Source organism: Danio rerio, chromosome 14 (assembly GCF_049306965.1).
Source record: "Danio rerio strain Tuebingen ecotype United States chromosome 14, GRCz12tu, whole genome shotgun sequence".
NCBI classification, from domain to species: domain Eukaryota; kingdom Metazoa; phylum Chordata; class Actinopteri; order Cypriniformes; family Danionidae; genus Danio; species Danio rerio.
This window is the reverse complement of record NC_133189.1, coordinates 27480104-27500261: the sequence shown is the minus strand read 5'-3', so window position 1 is coordinate 27500261 and position 20158 is coordinate 27480104. Positions and strand designations below refer to the sequence as shown.

The 20158-nt window shown below is 37.6% G+C and overlaps 2 protein-coding genes across 19 annotated transcripts in view; both read right to left on the bottom strand.

Moving 5' to 3' along the window:
• Positions 1–20158, bottom strand: part of atp7a (ATPase copper transporting alpha) — an 813847-nt gene that overhangs the window by 361 nt on the left and 793328 nt on the right. The gene's annotated exons all lie outside the window — the stretch shown is intronic.
• enox2 (ecto-NOX disulfide-thiol exchanger 2) overlaps positions 1–20158 on the bottom strand; it is a 403527-nt gene that overhangs the window by 270943 nt on the left and 112426 nt on the right. For 3 of the 17 annotated variants that reach the window (XR_012389700.1, XR_012389694.1, XM_073921807.1), the window contains one exon: positions 19911–20037. The exons of the other annotated variants lie outside the window; for them this stretch is intronic. Coding sequence is in view for 1 of the 3 variants with exons in the window: in XM_073921807.1 (XP_073777908.1) it covers positions 19911–19929 (19 nt within the window). In the remaining 2 variants the exon portion in view is untranslated. The remainder of the gene's footprint in view (positions 1–19910; positions 20038–20158) is intronic. 17 annotated transcript variants of the gene reach the window in all.

The window sequence follows — 20158 nt, the reverse complement described above, 5'->3', positions numbered from 1 at the left end:
CTCTGAAGAGAGGATAACTTTTTAAAAGAAAATAGCACGTAAGGCTTTACTTCTCTGTCTGAACAGAGGATAAAACTGTTACTTCTCTATTGAAATAGAGAATAACTTTTTGTTAAACAAACCCTGCAGCTGTTTGTTAACTTTTCTCTGGTGGAGCAGAGAATAACCATGTGTATAGACTGGTCTGTATGGTTCTTTTGATAGAGTGAAACTCACCAAATCGAGGTTGAGCTGAAAAGATTCAGTCTGGAGTGATCTGATCTTTGTATTCAGGTAGCTTCAATGTTCATCAGGGTTGCAGTCAGCAAATAGTTGAGAATTTGTGACGTCCGCTGAGTGACTTCAAATTGCCGTTGAGCTGAAGATTCCGTCTGAAGAAGTTTCCTTGATCTTGAAGGTTCAAGTTGAATTCCAGGTGGATTTCAGTCTTTTGTAGCAAATTGTTGAGAATTTGATGAATTCAGTCTCTATCCGGCTCACGGCACCAACTGCGGACCTCTAGTAGGCTCTTGCAGACCCATGGACATCTAAAAGACGCTGTATGACTGCAGATTAACCAACACGTCTCAATAAAGGAATTCTGCTTGTTTCGAGTCTCCTGGACTGGGTTCTTTCTCTTCTCTTTTCACTCATTTATTTTTTTTTTTACAACAGTACATAGTAGTTAAGGACACTTAATATAAAGTGGGACCCATATTTTTAAACTTTGCATTAGTGTTGATGTCAAATGCAATTAATCTGTCACTTTAAAATTCTTAATGGCCGTGTTCTTAATTTTCGATGGATGTGCCTAAATTGTGTCTGGTTCTCCCAAATTTTTAAAGTTTGAAGCACTGGTGCTACCAAGCAAAAACATTAATTTCGCATCCTGCCGTATATATGATGGGAAAGCAACTCAAACTGTAGAGTAAAGTATGAAATAAATCGACCTTTTTTTTTTTTTTAGAAACATGGTAAGCAGATGTTACTATGACGATGCTCTGAGCAAGGGAACAAAACAGCAGCTATTCCAGTAATTTATCCACCTAGGTATGGATTACAATAGCAAGAAGCTCAGAGGCATCTAGTGAGCAACAATTCCCGACTAGACAGAAAGAACTGAATTGATTGAGGCACTCGAAACCACAGGCATTTTGTTCAGCATCCACGAGGCATCCAAACCTACACAGCAGGCGAAAAGAAAAATGGATCTGTCAATGACACAGCTAATGACACCCCAGAGATATGAGCAATGTCAGTCCCACAGGAGCCTGAAAAAAATAATTCTGTTTACCCTTATTTTCACCTCCAAGTCTTGCCATTTTAAACGGGCTCGATTACAATTTTCTCATTAAAAGAAAAACATGGCCTATTTATGCTAATTCCCTGCTCCTAAAACACATAATTACAGTGTCCATTACTGACCAACTGTTACCCAACCATGATGGAAAATGTTCTGCGTGCAAAAGATCCGTGTAGTTAAGAACTAATCACACTGATGTGTGGAAGCAGTATGTTTAATGTGCTCTTTGGTTCGCTTAGTTTTAAGAAGTAGAAGGGGAAAAAAAGATTTCTTCACTGCTGAAATCGTGCCTCTGCACTCCACCATCGCTGTTTAAATATTTTATCCACTGTGACTAAGTACTAGCAGAAAGATCACTCAAGATATGGATATGATGGGCACTGCGCACACTTAACATGCGTTCTGTTGCATGAAATTCTGCATGGTGATGATGTGTGAAAAACAAGAGGCTTCATTTTAGGTCATGTAAACACTCCAGTTCAATTCAGTCAGTTCTGTACACACAAAGTTCTGTGATTTACAAGAATGAAAACACAATTTAACAACTCAATTAATGACTAAATGGAAGAATAATCCTAAAAAAAACTACTAGATGTTAAAGGTCTAGCAGTCTTTATTGTTTCTGTGCACAGTTCAAGAAAAGAAGATAACTAAACTCATTAGTTTAGCCCAATAAAGTATGATCAAGCCCATAATAAACATAAATCCAGGGCTTTACTTTAGAAATAAATAAGCCTCATACCAAAATATTGTGGCCTGCACCTGCCCACTTTATAAACTCCATAAACTAAATCACTTAAGCCTAAAGACACTTATGGCCTATTTCCACTGAGTGGTATGGTTTGGTACAGTATGAAACACATTTATGTCTGTTTCCACTGTCAAAGGTACCTAAATAGTGAACGGTGGCACAGTGGGTAGCACTGTTACCTCACAGCAAGAAGGTATCCGGTTCAAGCCCCGGCGGGGTCAGTTGGCATTTTTGTCAGGAGTTTGCATGTTCTCCTCGAATTCGTGTAGGTTTCCTCCGGGTGCTTTGGTTTCCCCCACAGTCCAAAGACATGTACCATAGGTGAAGTGAATAAGCTAAATTGGCCATAGTGTATGTGTGTGAATGCAAGAGTGTATTGGTGTTCTTAGAACTGGGTTGCAGCTGGAAGGGCATCCGCTGTGTAATAACGTGTGGGATAAGTTGGCGGTTCATTCCACTGTCACGACCGTTGATTAATCAAGTGACTAAGCCAAAAAGAAAATGAATGAATGAATGAATGTACCATTGCTGCTGAACACCATTGGTTTACTGAGAATCGCCATCAGCACTTACAAAAAGCCAGTAGAACGACAACACAACCATTTTTTAAATGCACAGCCAAGACATGACACCGTAATACAATGACAGCAAGCAGCAATGGAACATGCTGAAACAAAGCTTGTTATCTTCTTGTGACAAACCATGTGCCAAGAAGCAAGAACAGGATCAGCTGTATGTCTTCCATCATTGCTTATGAAGCTGTTCATGTCACGTCTAAATGTATGGAAAGCAAGAGAGAGCTCTCTATTTGCACATGCTATCTGCGCTTATACATTTGAACTTGAGTGAGAAAAAGGTGCTATATGGTAAAAGTCTGTGTGACTTTTTCTTCGTCAAGCAAGAATGATGATAAGTGCAACTTTCTGGCAAACACCACACCTACCAAGAAGGGTGAGTGTTGGCAGTGGAAACCCTGTCCAGGCTTGCCTGCCTTGAACCATACAGAGTAATGCTGAATTTAATAGCACTGCCTAGTGGAAACAAGGCATCGATAAGCATTTCTTACATTAAGTACACAGGAAAACACTTCAAAACATTGCTTACCAAATCAGCCTTCCAAACATTAAAAAAAAACACTCTTCATTAATGTAAAAAGTCTTCATTAATGTGAAAACGTTAACCATAAAACATGTAATCTGGCAGAATATGACACAATTCTGGGACTGGTTTGTGTTCAATACACAAAAATCTATATTTTGGGAAGTTACAGTATGTACGTAACCTTAGAATATAGGGATGCACGATATCATATGGTCATATGGTCAGCGGTCATATGGATATCAGCTGATATATGCTATTTTTAATGTTACCATTATCGTCCAATATAATAATTAGGCTAATATCTTTAAGCCGATGGAATATGTACTTGTACAGAACTGTAGAGGAGACGTGTCCCAGTCACTGAACCCAGCATAGGTGTTCTTAACTGCCTGCCACATTCAGTCTTTATATTATGCTCTGTGTTTGTCATAAAATCATCTGTGCTCAATGCTCAGGTGTTGTACAGTATCAAAATCTGATTCCGAGAACAAATCTGACTCTGCTTCATGTGCATGTGCATCACACAGCACCTGCACTTAAAGTTTTAAACTCACATCGGTTTATCATAAATTTTTCATCGATCATTTTCCCACAATTGACAGCAAGAATGAACATAGAAGCATCTGATTGATAAGCAGCACCCACATGCGTTCAAAAGAATCTACAACACCAAAAGGGGTAAATTTATGTCGCATTTTCTAAATTAAATCATACTATCTGTATTTAGCTTTTTGGTTGTACAATGGCTCTGCAGTCAAAACACCTCTCAAAATGCTTTTTTGAACATTAAATATTTGTAAATATGTACAGTAGTGTAAAACATTTTATTCAAGAACATTTGAGCTGGTTTCTTTTCTTGTTTTTTTCATTTTCATTTCATTTAAAATATATTTCTTTTACTTGTTTGTTAATTAAATTCCATTTATTAAGCCTATTATTTTTATGCAACAGTCAAGTTGCATGTTAATTTGCTAAGCAAAGAAATATTGTTACTAAATGAAAATATTACATTTTGAAATATTTATATATATCAGCTAAAGTATATCGGTTATCGGCATCTAAATCTTAAAAGTTACCGGTTATCGATATCAGTGAAAACATCCATACCAGTGCATCCCTCTTAAGATTATTGTGGTTCTGATTAAATAGTGCTTAGCATTACGTTTGAGGAATTCAGAAATTCAGGAATTCTGTGGGTTGACTAAGCATTTCCCAGTGTGATGTTTTCATCAGCTTTCTCACCCCTCTAAGCTGACAGACCCAGCTGCCACAGAGGTGACATCAGCCCTAGACATCTGTCAGTGTACGTTAGCAACATTTGTCAAAAAATGCTTGCATATTCAACCATCCTATAATAAATCAGTGTTTGGCCCAAACAGCAAACAATGTCTTCACGGGATTATTTGGGATTAGGCTCAACGATATGTGTGACATGCTGATTTAATTGAGAGAAAACAGTTTCTTTAGCACGAGAAGCTTTACAGAAAAATAGAGAAAGTCTTGCTTCAAGCCTTTCCAGTTCAATTCGATTGCCCCAATGAGACAATCATGGGCAAAGACATTTTAATATAAGCAGAAACCAGGGAATACTGACTGGGGTTTTGACTTTTCATAGACTTTGCAAATCAATACCGATTTCTGCAGCATGATTTCTCTCCCGGTAAAGTAAGTCCCTGGGTATGTCAAACATAAAATGCGGAGATTACGAATTATAGGTTTGAAAGAAAAGAATGGAACAACCTCAGTGTGCGCTGGCACAAACAGAACCACAAGCTACTTTAGGGACAAAAGTATAAACACAAGCTGAGCGTTTGTGAAAGTCATAAAGACGGTCCTGGGATTCAGTCTTTTTCTTTGACTTTTAATTACATAAGGAACAAACCCTTTGGCCAAGGGCACAGAAAGTCTCGCTGGGGAGGGTATTTTAGACACAGCTCCACATACAAGATGAATGTGTTGTGGATGCTGAGGATCAGCTGGTGGTACCGCAGTATTCTTGGAACACAGCCCAGGCCTGTCTTAATGCAGTGCCGCTTCACTGAACACGCTAACACTCGTGGAGAAGAGGAACAGATTTCATGGAGCATATGGGACCTCGCCAGGATTCAAATAAGCAGACCGTTGGAGATGCCTCTCTTACCTGTAGAAAACAATTAATCTACCATTTTCCCTCTTTCTCACTGAAAATGGCACAGAACGAGGGACAGCAAGAGAGAGAGAGTGTTGGGGGAGGAGAGAGAGAGACATGTGGAGACTTTTTAAAAATTGACCAAAGATGGTGTGCTGACGTATTTCTGCTTTTCAGTCACATCACACGGTTTCCCCTCAACTGACCTTCCCCTGACCCGTTCCTACTTTCCCCATCTGAGTGTATAGAAGAGACTGAGTGCTCTGCTATAAACAAACACACAAATAACTGCCAGAACAGGAGGGAAAGTACCTCCAGGAAAAAGGCAGATCTCAGAATTCACTGATGTACTCTCAATGATTCACCTTGTTCACTTTCAAGTCTTTCAAGAGCTGAAAACGAATTTATACTTGGGCACCAGACTAAGATAATGCCATCAGCCTAAAACGATTGAGTCAGCATTAAATCAAAACATATTAACTTGCTATAAAATGTATTGCACATTATTCGCACCTACTCTGCTTGTCCTAAGTGAGGTGTCAAACCTGCTCCTAAAAAAACCAACACCTTGCAGATTTGAGCTCCAATACACCAGCCTACAAGATTATACTGGAAGAAGTATAAAGAATTTGCTTTGCTGTTGTTTATTTATGTTATGGGCTAAACTCAAATCAGAAACAGGAAGCCGTCCTTGGACCTTGTTGTGAGGAGAATCACAAGGATACTTAGCACAACAGTACGGTGCCCAAAGGATGGAGCTAGACTGGCTGCTGAACACTATTGGTTTGCAGACAATCGCCATCAGCACTTACAACAAGCCAGTAGAACGACAACACAACCCTTTTTAAATACACAGCCCAGACATGATGGCAAGCAGCAATAGAACATGCTGAAACAAAGCTTGTCATCTTCTTGTGACAAACAGCCTTTTCATGTGCTAAAAAGCAAGAACGGGATCAGCTGTATGTCCTCCATCGTTACATGAACGTAAGCTGTTCATGTCACGTCTAAATGTATGGAAAGCAAGAGAGGGCTCTCTATTTGCGCATGCTTGCCGCACTTTTACATTTTAATTTGAGTGAGCAAAAGATGCTACATGGTAGCAGTTTGTGTGACTTTTTCCTTCAAGCAAGAATGATAATGACGGCAACTTTCTGGCAAACACCACACCTACCAAGAAAGATGACTGTTTGCAGTGGAAACGCAAACGTGAACAGGGTGACCCGTCTTGAACTATACAGTGATATGCTGAATTTAACTGTACTGCTGTAAACTGTAAAAGAGGCATTAATAAGCATTTCTTACATTAAGACTTCAGCTTTCTTTTTTCAGCCTTCCAAAAAATAAATAAATAAATAAATAACAAATCTTCATTAATAATGTTTGAAAACGTTAATCATAAAATAAAATTCTAATAAAAACAGCAGACACTAAGGCCGAATACCAATTCTATTATTGTACGCCTACCCTTTACCCTTGGCCCTTAAAACAGATTGTGAAGGGGAAGGGCTTCAACTACAGACATCACTACAGCACCTGCACACAACATATGTCATCGCGATCTCTTGCTTTATATGAGAGCAGACGATCGCGACTGCTGTAGATTTCACGATCTCTTGCTTCATATGAGAGCAGACGATCACGACTGCTGTAGTTATTCCAGTTGTGCTATTTTTTGGTATTTATCTTCAGGAAATCACTGAAAGCAACAATATCATGTTTTCATAGCGATATAATACCAGTTCTGTGCATTTACCATATTCATCATGTAACCACACAAAAACAGCATTAACATTATAGCAGACACTGTAAAAAGCTCATTTCAAGGCACTAGACTTTCTGACAGAGTATTCGAGTGTCATCGAGTGACAGAATGTTGTGGGAACACTATACAGTAGTTATTATAATGGATTATAGATTTAGTGTGAAACTTTGTGGTTTTTATTTTAGAATTTTTTTTTAAGCATAATGGTAAAACACAAATGTGGTTAGGAATGTATTACAACATATGCTTGTTTGTTGTAAAAATGTGTAATATTGACAAAAAATAAATATTTGTGCATCTTCTGACTTCCATTTGCTGCCATGTTGTCATTGTAGGCAGTGTATTCTGGGAAATTTCTTACTCTTTGGTTTCGAATGTGGTCCTGAAAAATCTCAGTTCAAAAGACTATCTACCTTTGTGGCCTACGCCTTCAAGCTAAAGGGAATTAGGACACCCCTACCCCTTCACGTGAATGTGCAAAACGAGGGGGAAGTGGAAGGGCAAAAGGGTTCAATTGGGATTGGGTCAAAACATGCAATCTGGCAGAATATGGTACAATTCTGGGACTGAGTTGTGTTCCAATCAATATATTGGGAAATTACAGTATGTACGTGACCTTAGACTTTAGATCTAAAAAATCCTTGTTTTAGATTATTGTAGTTCTGCTTAAATAGTGCTTTGCATCACGTTTCAGGAATTCAGGAACTCTGTGGGTTCACTAAGTGTTTCCCAGTGTGAGAATCACCAGTGACCAATTTTTCAACTTCTGCCCAAAATAATTTGTTATATAAAGGCCATTTTTCATGACCCAATCAATTTACTAAGACATAATCTAGTCATGCCCTACAATTGGTACACTCTCAGAAAAATGGCACAATGCTGTACTAAAGAAAGTACAAAGTACAAACCCTTGTCACTGAGGCAGTACTTTTTATGGAACAGGATTTTACCTTAAGATTTGTACTACTGCAGTTTGTACCTTAAAGGACATGATTTGTACCATGGAAAACCAAAATGTTCCTTTGGTTTTTAAACCTGCATATACAAAATTGTACCTTCATCAAAGGTACAAATCTGATCCATAAAGGTACCACTACAGCGACAAGTACCTTAACAGTTTCAAATGTGTTCCTTCAAGAACTATTTAAAGACATTTTGCTTTATCCATTTTCAGTAAATATAAAACATCAAACACATTTTTAAACAATGTTTAAAAAGAAAAAGTTTATTTTGGTGTAAATGCTTCTTTTCCATTTACAAAAAAGAATAAAAATTACTTTAACATAAATCAAAAGATCCGTTTTTTATCTAAACATGTTTCTCTACTTTTTAACTCCAAACATTTCACAACACTTTTCTCAAAAATGTTACAGACATACATTCTCCTGTATACAATATAAAACATTATCCAATTAACAAACAATATACCTTTGAAATCACTTAAAAGTTAATTTAATGTACTTGCAAAAGTATTGTAATGAAATATGCCCAATGTTTGATTAGTTTTACAATACTAAAATGTCTGCATGAACACTTTGCATATGCAGAACTTTGCCAGCTCATGTGCGTAGTGGAAAGCAAACGCCAAAAGGTGCGGACATCAATAATGAGAATGTATTTATCAGAAAATGCTTACTAAATGTTTATTAAATATTATCATTGTAATAAATAAGGTGTTGTTCAACACGTATGTACCTTTTTTATGAGAACAGATGTGTACCTTCATTTCAATTGTACCATAAACAGTACAGAACATCATTAGAGGGCTTTTCTGTACCATATAAGGTACAACTTTGACAAAGATACAAAACTGTTCCTTAAGGAGCATTATTTGTACCATCGTGTACCTTTTTTTTCTCAGAGTGTAGCAATGAATATGCAGAAACACATCACGATACAGAAGTCAATTAAAATAATGCTTCATGCTGACTAGGACTTTCATGATTAAGATCTATTCAGAGGGAGAAAGTAATGTAGACAGATTCCACACTTTCATGAACACATCTGTGCCACTCATGCCCTTTATGTTGACCAGAGTGAAATTCTATCTTTTCACCAACAAGCCCTTTGAGGGCTAAGAGGCATGAACGTAGTGCCCGCTGTCAAAAGCTACCCACAATGTCAAAACGGCCATGACGCCCTCCTTGCAAGCCCTGAAATATAAGGCCATAAAGCTGGGCGCCACTATAAACCTGTACCCATCTGCTGATTTGTGGATCCAATTACTTTCTTTCTGTAATGGCTATGTTCAGTGCCATGATGTTCAGTCAATCGTTGGCAGCTCTTCAGTTTCCTGCTTGTCACCGACCTCAACGGTCACCGTTTCGGACCGTGCCCCAAGAAAGCACTCATCATTTGTTTTCAACTCCCTGATGACGAGCCACAGGAAATGAAAGAAGTCAGTCATTTTGTCATTACCTCAAGAACGCCATTGACATTCCACATTTATTGAAGAGGAGCTGCTTACACCTGTGGTGGATTCAGTTGAGTGGCCATCGGTGATGTAACCCAGATGTATGCTGAATCCCCCTGTCAACACAACCATGTGGGTACAGGGGCACAGGGGAGCCAGCTGACAGGTGCTGACAGATGGATTATCTTCAGGGCCAGCGGTGGTCCTGGCTTCTGCGAACTGGCAGACCAGAGTAAACCAATCACAGCCGCTGTGCATCCAAACACCAGGTGTGTCCCCTCCAAAACCCTGGCTCCGGCACCTTGTTCCTGCTGGTGTGAAGCTACTGACTGTGAAGAGCCACATCCCTTTGCTGCGCCATCAATATGAGAGCAAGCTGCCTGTTTTAAGTCTCGCTGAGACATTTTAGCACTGTGGGGTGAAAGTCCAAGAAAATCCTGTGAGCTAGGGGACGTGTTACAGAAATATCATAATTTAACAATCTTATCATATCTGTTAGGTAATCATAGTCTGTCTATTCAGGATTTCAGGACCACGTTCAGCATTTGTACAAGCGTTTATAGAATTACAGATTTTTCGAAGTGCATTATTTTATCTTAAATACAGATATTAAACATTTTAACTTGGGTGAGCATGAGTAAAGTTTTACTTTTGGGTGAAATCTCAGTTTAACTTTAGGTAGAGAAGGAAAGAATGCTTCTAGTAGGCCCCTAATAGTATGTCTGGAGGCTCTAAAACAACATAGGCTCTTGGAATCGTCCAAACTTTTCATGTCCTAGCGGTTGCCCCTGACATTAGGACAACCCGACTGCTGTTCTAATGTCCAAATTATTTAAAAGCCTAATGGGAAAGATTGCTTTATGCTGTTAAACAATGGGTGATGCAGTGGCACAGTAGGTAGTGCTGTCGCCTCCAGCAAGAAAGTCGCTAGTTCGAGCCTTGTCTGGGTCAGTTGGCGTTTCTGTGTGGAGTTTGCATGTTCTTCATGTGTTCTTGTGGATTTCCTCCGGGTGCTCCGGTTTCCCCCACAGTCTAAAGACATGCGGTACAGGTGAATTTATTGGCTAAATTGTCCGTAGTGTAAGAGTGTAAATGAGTGTGTGTGGATGTTTTCCAGAGATGGGTTGCGGCTGGAAGGACATCCTCTACGTAAAAACGTGCTGGATAAGTTGGCGGTTTATATCGCTGTGGCGACCCCAGATTAATAAAGGGACTAAGCCGACAAGAAAATGAATGAATGAATATTCAACAATGGCATTACATTTATTGATGATAAAAAATGAAGAACAAAGATTTTTAATGGTAGAAAGACCCTTTGAGGACCATGAAAAAGTGTTATATCACAAAACCCCTTGTAAGAAACAACAGACTTCTGTGCCATTTCTACTGCAAAAATGAATCCCAAATCAAGTTAAAATTTAAGCAATCCAAATTTGCAGGGGGGAAATCTTAATTTAATGTTTCATATCTGAAGACCTTAGATAAGAAACTTTCTGTAATACACCCCCTCGATAACATTCTATTGTTAAACTTCTATTAACTGAACTTCAAAAGGGCCAGGTGCTAATTAAAAGGATTTTCTTTAATGAAATCAGACGTTCTCCCCTCAAGGAGAGGCATTAATTGCTACCCTGTACCCTTGATAGTTTTTGTTGCTATCAATTCAATAGAACTGCATGTAATAAGGCCATGATACACAACCACTCCAATGCACTTGTTTTGATACTAAAAGTGCATAGAGTAACATTTTAAAGTAAGAAGCCTGTAAATGAACAGAGCAGAACAACAAAGGTGACTTTTCACAAATGAATTCTTTAGAATCATTGGAGAACTACAGTACAAACTACCATGGACAATCGGTGGTTCACCTCTAAAGCACTTGTAAACAGTTTTAGATAAAAGACAAACAGAAGAACAAAATGCATAGTACTAAATGAAAGCAATTTAATTCCACTAAATCCCCCCTGGGAACAAACTAAAAGGCTTAACTTGCTAAATAAACAGAATTCGGTTTGGGAAGTTTGGCAGATTTGCAGCACTGTGAACCATCAAGGTTGAGAAAAGGTCAAAACGCATACAAAAAATGTAATGAGAGATCTCAAGCTGTAAACCAACTCTGACCTCCCTTACAAGCATGGAGAGATTTACTGGGTCATCTCCACAGCATGCATTCCTATGGTAAAAATAGAGATAGCAATAAAGTTAGAGGCAAAACTAGAGGTAAATCATTACACCTTGTGATGTGTCATGTTTTAGTGGGCAAAGCCAATCCCATGGGTTGAAAGCTCTGACAAAACTCATTCTGGAGGTTTTAAGAAATTCAAAGCTTCCTTTTAAAGCCCAGTAAAAGGTTCAGAAGTCTTGTTTAAACTGCGTGGGGGCTGGTTAGTGACAACGTCAGACTAGTAACGGTTACAGCCTTTCCTTTGACGCCTGACCTCAAATCATACACTGAGACGTTCATTCATCCTACAATCTGTGGGTTGAAGTTGAGCTTTTTTAAGTGTTTTAGATTCCTAATGAAAGGTGGTGGTCTTAGGGGTTTGTGTGTTTATGCAAAAATAGCAGCTGACGAAATCAAAACCAGGTTGACAGTGGAAAATCACTGAGTCAAAACTGGACTGAACTTGAATAAGCGATGCTAAAGCAGGAAAACAAACAAATAAAAAAAAGAATAAATTAAAATACAATGTGCTTCAGTTTTCAATAAAACAAGGGCGCAAGATAAAGAAAAGACCCAGTGAGAAGTGTTTAAAAAAGCAAAGTTCTTTACTTGAGGCTGTGCGCATATCCGAGTTACCTAGTGACTCTAGCTTAAACGAAAAAAGCAATTTCAGCGCAGATTTATAGTATTAGATGAAAAATAGGAGGAACATGTGATTTTTTCCATTATCTACAGTGAGCTAGCGGCTGCATCCCGGCACGTTCTCAGGGGCCCAAGCAAATACAGGCACACTTGAGAGATGTACTATCCTGCATCTTCTGGATGATCCATCATGCTATATATTGTGCTGCTTCCAATTGTTTTTTTCCTGGCAATGCTGGCAAGGAAGGAGAAAAAAATACCATAGTAACAACAAAAACTCGAGTTCGCTTTATCTCTCGCACCGTTGTGTGTGTTGCAGTAGAAATGTACAATATTACAAGTGCCTCAAAAGGAGAGCTCACCGCAGAGCACCGGCAACAGTGCATGGCAGTCCGTAAGCCACCAATCTGCTCCATCTCAAACTGGGATGTGGACTGAGGCTTAGTGCTTCTCCAGCGGAAGCGTTTGGCCCTCGGCGAGCCAACATGCTCTAGTGCCTGAGCTCAGTGAGGATAACCCCGAGGGGTTAAATTAGATAGTCACAAACAAACATGACATTTTGCTGCTGTTTGTCAACCGGAAGGGTAAATTAGATGCCTTCTGCGTTCCGAAAGACAGTTGTCAATAATGATCAGTGAGCTTGTTCTTGTTGTCTCACTTTCTCAATGTTTCAGGTGTTGCTCTGAACACAAGTTTTACACTGCTGCCAGATTCAAGGCCATTATTTATCACTGCAAGGGCAGAGCAGAATCCTCTCAGCCATTATGCTTGCTTCCTTAAAATTGAAGTGATAAGGCCTTGTTAGTAGCTGGGGGTTTGAGCTGAATCTTTTTGGCTTCTATCGCACTTCCACTTCAGGAAACATTTGAGTCAGAGGGGCTGCTGTCACGGGCACTTGAACCCGAATCTCCTTCTTTGCTTGAGGGCCCAGCAGGCTATTTGTTTTATTTTTATTTATTTGTTTTTTTGACCAACGACCTGGGTGATCATGGTGCTGTGTCGTAAATTCACACACATCCAACTTAAGCTTAGTATATCTCTAGTAACAGGGAAAACTTTTAGAGCTGTTCCAGTTCCAAAATTTTTGGAATCCCATCATACTGTCAGTGGGCATGGGACGATAACTGTTTTCAAGGTAAACTGCGTTTTGGAAAAGTCAAGGTTTTAAAACTGCCAACATTCTCTACTATACCATTCCTACGCTATATGTAAACAGACAAAAAACTATTTAACAGTTTTTTAAGATAACAGAATCTGCAGCAGAAAAGATATCCAAAGATGCCATTTTTAATGGTAAAGAAATCAGTGTTTTTGAAACTAAAGAAGACAACAGAAGTCAACAATTCATTTGAATTATTTAGCCTGACATAGTTACTGTTACAAAATATTCTACATTATATTTATATTATTTTATATTTGTTCAAAGGGGAAAAAAGTTTTAGAGTTTTTACCAAGACACTTAAAAATATATATATTTTAGAGCCGTAACGACAATACCGTGAAACCGTGATACTGTTATCCAAGGTTATCATACCGTAAGAATCTTATACTGTAATTTCTGTCAATTCAGAATCAAAACTGTCAATTACGATTCCTAGCTCAAGAATCAATGGGCACGATTCAGAGTAGGGTTGGGCGATGTGACACGTTACCTTAAAGATTCAAAAGATCAAAGAGTCGTTAGATAGAGACAAGATTAATTAAATATCATGTTTAACAACTATAGTGAGACACGATCCAGCAGTACATCCTTGATAAATTGTGATGCCGGTCCAGCATTATTGTCTATCGACCAAACCCTAATTCCAAAAATCAAGTCCTCAACATTGCTTCAATTACAGTTTTTTATACACAAACCCTGCCATTAAATAAACAAACAACTTTTATTGCATGTGTGCTGCACTAACAACTCATGTTGCTTAATCCAACTCATGAAGCTTAATACCTTCTGTTGTGAACTATAATTCAATTTCACCATGTACTGTATGCTAAAGCTTTTTATACAGTAGGGCATATACAACAAAAAGCATATGCATCAGTGTCTATATGTGCATTAGGTAAATAATATTATTAACTTAAATAAAAGGTAGCAATACATGCTTGCGTTGTCTATTATTTGGATATTTCAGTATGACATACCATAACTACTGTAGCTCCTAGGAATTATGCAATAGTATTAGTAAACTGCAGAATATTTGAGCAAATTCAAGTGACTTCTGTTCTGATCATTATTCGCAATATTCTAGTTATCAATTTTTAAATTAAGGACTTGATTCCCGATTCGATTCTGACCTCTCTATTCTCAACTGCTCGGAATCAATTACTTTTGGAATCAACGCCCAGACCTGGAGTCTGCTAAAAAAATATATTCCAAATGTTTATGTTTAAAGGGACCAGAAACTGAAAAAAATCCAAATTTGACATATATTCTGAAATATAAAAGGGCATTGTACTATAAAAAAAAGTCTCAGGACAAGTTTGCAAACTGTTTTACACAATAGAGCACAATAGAAGCAATCAAATCCAATTTGACAAATGTTTTGTGTCATTTTTCCAGTCCAGAAAACAAAGACTCTATATATAAAATTATTACCAATTCAATGCTACCAATACTATTACAAAAGAAACAGATTTAGCCAGAATTAATTGTTGCACAATTGAAATGTGTTTGGGCAGAATGTTTAGCATTAGCAGATGGAGAGAGACCCAGCCGCCTTGTTGTGCTCTGGCACGTCTGAGAGGAGAGAATCAAGCAAATACACAAAGGGCCTCATAAACAATAATTAGGCTTAAAAAAATCTCATTAGGATTTAAGATAGCTTGAACACTTTTATTGATGTCACTGCGACAAACATGTGTGATCTGAAATGAAATCCTTCAGGCTAACTTTAGTTTGCTTGGTTAGAAATGCGGTCGGTTAAACAACGCCATAAAAATCTGATCCAATCTTAAAACATTTACATTAATATTTATACTCGCTGTTTTTCTTGTGGAGCTAAAACTGTCAAACAGAGTAAATATTTATAACTAGCCTCTCATTTTGCACTTAAATTGGTTTCTTGTAACAAAGGGGAAAATGCACTGAATAAAAACAGTGCTGATAACGCTTACCCAGCAGGACTCAGCGCAATGTGGCTCTTCATTATCCAACACAGGAGCATTTGTTGCAGCGTCAATTATCAGGTACACCGTTCTTTAGCGCTGGATACCACAGCTTTTAATTAGCAAATCACAGAAAGACGCAGATCTGTGCAAACTACTGGAGCGATTGCCATGTGGAGAGCCGTGAGAGTACAACAAACTCAATTACGGCTAAAACACTGTCCCATGCATTAAAATGAGCTTTGAAGCACACATGATGAAGCCTTACAAAGACTGCAAGCAGCGAAGATATGTCATGCATGGAAAGCACATTGATCTGAGTGATGTCCAGGTCAGAAAGATAATCAGCTAAGAAGAATCATACGGCGTTTCAATCATCAAGCTACTTTTAAAATTGTAAAGGAGTTCCTGTTTTGCTTGGAAAAGCAATAGGATTATGCATTTGCAATTTGATTATGCATCTGCAACATGATTATGCATTTGCATAGTAACGATAATTCTGGCCATCTGGATGTATCGTTCACCATGACAGCAAGTTTTCCACTGGAGAAAGGCAGGTCACTGTGCTGTTGCTTGATATGGATCTCTGCTTTCTGGATGGTCTAATGTCATTGGCTGGGTCTGCAACTGGCCCCAGCTTTTGAAAATTTAATGTCATTGATGTCATTTTATTTTGACAAGGCATCCATTTCTGGAGGGGGAAGCGTTTTTATATAAACCTGCAGCACTGAATAATGCATGGTATCATGAACAAGATGAATGATTATCAATGCATGAATCAAACTCACTCTGAATGGTTACAATTTCTGACACGGTTTTCCATGCATCACATACAGTCAAGCCAGAAATTATTCATACCCTTGGCAACCTCTGACTTAAAGTTACTTTTATTCAACCAGCAAGAAATGTCACAGGCTTCTCCCAAAAAGATAATAGGATGATGTACAAGAAGTATCATTGTTGTACATTTGAACAAAAACTTTAAGTCAGAATTTGTCATGGGTGTGAATAATTTCCGACTTGACTTTATGTATTTTTTATTATTATTACTATATGACTCCGTGTCGGCAGAGATGAATCGCATGCATTGAAGAGTAAAATCTGTCACAGTAATGCATGTATCTTGCCTATCTTCAACAATATGTCACAGAAGACGGATAATATGAGCTTTTCTCCTATTTGTACCTAACTGGCAAAATATTCTAAAAAGTGCCTGCTTGTTATAGTGGTAGCTGCAAAAATGTCAGTATAACTTTTAATTATGATCTTTAATTAAATCTTGTTAAACTTGACAGCAGAGTAATCCATAATAAGTCAATTGTTTTTTGATTGTTTTGTTTTTATATCACATTATATCCAAAGTGATTTCCAAGACGATGTTAATACAGTGCCACTGAAGTCTGTATGGTCTGACACTGTAAACCCCAAAAAGTTAAGGTAACTCAAACTATTTTAAGAAAGTTATTGCAACAAACCATTTAAGCTCAAAACTAATCCTAATGAGTACTGTGAACTTAATCCATTTGAGTAAACAAAGCAATTTGAGCACAGTAAATGAAAATAGATTAAGACAACCCAAACCAACTGAGTACTGTAAAACACGATACATTTAGGCAACTTAAACCATTTAAAGGAAACGATTGCTACAAACCGTTTGAGTTAAAAAACTAATCTATCTAAGTACTGTGTACTTACTCCATTCAAGTTGAAGTAATGAGGTATTTAATGAACTCATTACCATCAACACTGAGCTCAAAACTTTTTTTCAAATGAGTAGAATAACCTTCAGTACATTTTGAGTTAACTACACTCATTTCATTTGATAAAGTTGATTGTTTGGTTTTACAGTGCAGTTCAGATAACTTTTAAGATAAAGTTGTGCCATGGCTATAAGAGTAATCTACTCTCTACATTGTACTTATATCAACTTAACTTTAAGTAGCTTGTATATTTATATAATCCTCTATCAACCTATGTTTTGTGAAGCATTAATGTTAAAAAAGTTTGTCTTTCCTACTGTAACTTAATACTATCTGTCCCATCTAATGGATTTTTTTTTTTCTAAAGACTGACCAAAAAAAAAAAGTTTATAAAAACAGAATATGAGATGGCAAAATATTATTAAAGCAGCCTATTGCTTTCTTTCCAATTTAGACAAGTTTTCGAGGGCACATGAATGCTGCCACTCAGTGGGCAGAAGTCCTTCCAGCTGATGATAAGTGCATTTCACATTTGACCCTTCCAATCATGCATCTTGAAATTGTCAATGCCATCACTCTCATAAAAAAGATTTTTGTAAGATGCCTTATTATCATGCAGCCTTTAGTTGTAGAAAACTTAAATTCTCATAGAAATGCAATAACCTTTCACAGGTCAGAATGCTTTGGCTTGTGTTTTTACACATATTAAGTCAATATCACACATTTTTAAACTACCGCAACTGTTCAATCACTTGAATTTCAGTTTGTTTATATAATGCCACAGTTTTTTCCATTGCTATTATTTTTTTAAACATTGCACAAATGTGAACTTTGGCATACAAAACAAATTCTGACATCCATACCAGTAAACCCGCATAATGGTAATTACATTCCGTTCAAATAATTTGGCCTTTGGTGCCACTTATTTGTGCCACAGGTCAATCCTGAAAATATTACGTTATTTTGATAATAGTTTAGCTTGGCAACAAAATGGAGCAGTGTTAAGAATCCATACCAGCGAACCTGCATAATCATAATTACACACTTTTCATTTAATTTGGCCTGTGGTGCCACTTATATGTGCCAAAGGTCAAACTGTTATTTAAACACTTGAATAACAGTTTGCCATTATTTTTTTTGTTTAAATGCCACGGAAACAAACTGTCTATTTAGGGAACATGTTTAGTGAACTCTAACCTGCAAATTTGTTTAACCTAAAGCTGCATGACCAATAGAAGAATGATATGTCACAGCCTGTCATCATAGTGTTACGGTAGATGTGTAAAGCGGTCACATAAACAGCCATTATGAGACATTTCTCTGACATATAAGGCCTTATTCTTGATAACACCATTTGACACAATATTATCTCTGAAGTAAATTTAAATAATAAAAATAATATCAAATATAAATATTATGATTAGCCTCACAGGCATTTCTGTGTAGAGTTTGCATGTTCTCCCTGTGCTCGCGTGGGTTTCCTCTGGGTGCTCCGGTTTCCCCCACAGTCCAAAGACATGCGCTATAGGTGAATTGAATAAAGTTAATTAGTCGAAGTGTGTGTGTGTGTGTGTGTGTATGTGTGTATTTGTGTGTGTGTGTGTGTGTGTGTGTGTGTGTGTGTGTGTGTGTGTGTGTGTGTGTGTGTGTGTGTGTGTGAATGAGTGTGTATAAATGTTTCCCAGTACTGAGTTGCAGATGGAAGGGCATCCGCTGCATAAAACATTGCTGGATAAATTGGCGATTCATTCAGCTGTGGCGACCCCTGATGAACAAATGGACTAAAAGCCGAAGGAGAATGAATGAATGAATGAATAAATGAATGAATGAATGAATGAATGAATGAATGAATGAATGAATGAATGTATCTGATCTTTACAGGAAAATGTTCTAATTTTCACAAACACAAGGGCCGAGTAATAACAAAGGTGATCCACATAATTAAATCAAACTGTTCAAAGTGGAGCTCAAACTGTAAGTAACCTCTAATTGAAAACTAAAAAATGGCAAGCATTGGTTTGACAAAGCAACAGGTTTCCCAGACTACATTTGTACAACCATGTTAAAATTGACAGTGATTATTGTTCCCATTATTATTGCAAGTTTTCTATGGCATTTCTGAAAGCTTCATACTTGTCACATACTAGTCACTTGTTTGTACTTCTGAGTTAACCTGGAATTTACTCAGAGATTCCAAAACATCTGAGTTCTAATCTAGAATTCAAGTCAACTGAACAAGTGCTTATGGCTTTTTAATCAGAGATGCTGAACGAGTTCTAAAGCTGAACAATCACAACTACTGTACTACTTTAGAGTTTATCAGATTAAAGCACTGATGGATTGTTGCTGTCTATTCGCTCTCTTGCATGAATAAATACCTTTAGATTAAAAAAATATTTTTCTGTGCATTAAATCCTCTTGCCCTTCTTATAAAGTGAATCACCAAATCACATCTGCCCATAAACTATTTTTCTAAGTCTTCTTTTATAAGAAAAGTAAACCATTTCTTGGTTCATTTTAAGTAAGTAACCACTGTCACAAATGCATTTTTCACTCCTTCAGAGCTGCCCTCCCCATTTTGTTTTTCATTTCACTTCTCATGAAAGCCCAGAGACTATCCATTATGTGCAATTTAAATGACCACTCCCTGCCCACCAAAAGAGCTACATGCGAGAAAGTTCATGGCTCTCACTGAGCAATAAGAAGCTTTTTTCCATCACACTTGAGGTTAGGATGAATAGATTTACTCAGACAACTGCCAGACGCCTTTCATAGTAAACAGGCAGAGTGAAAGAAAAGCGAAAAATGACTAATATATTAGTATCCTATCAATGCACACATACACACGCACAAATCACCCACCATTCATTGATGCACGCATTCAGTGTTGAAGCAAATCTCTGGGCTGATATTGAGTAAAAGATGACAATAGTTTCCATCCTTCTCAAAACGACAAAGTAGTATTCAGCATGCATTCATAAAAAGGCTCCTATCAAGGACAAAAGCGTCATCATAAATCATGTTAGAGTCTTTTTAAAAATAGCTTTGAATACAACATGTGCATGGATATTATGATATTTATAAACTACTGCATAACACTTTTCAAATAA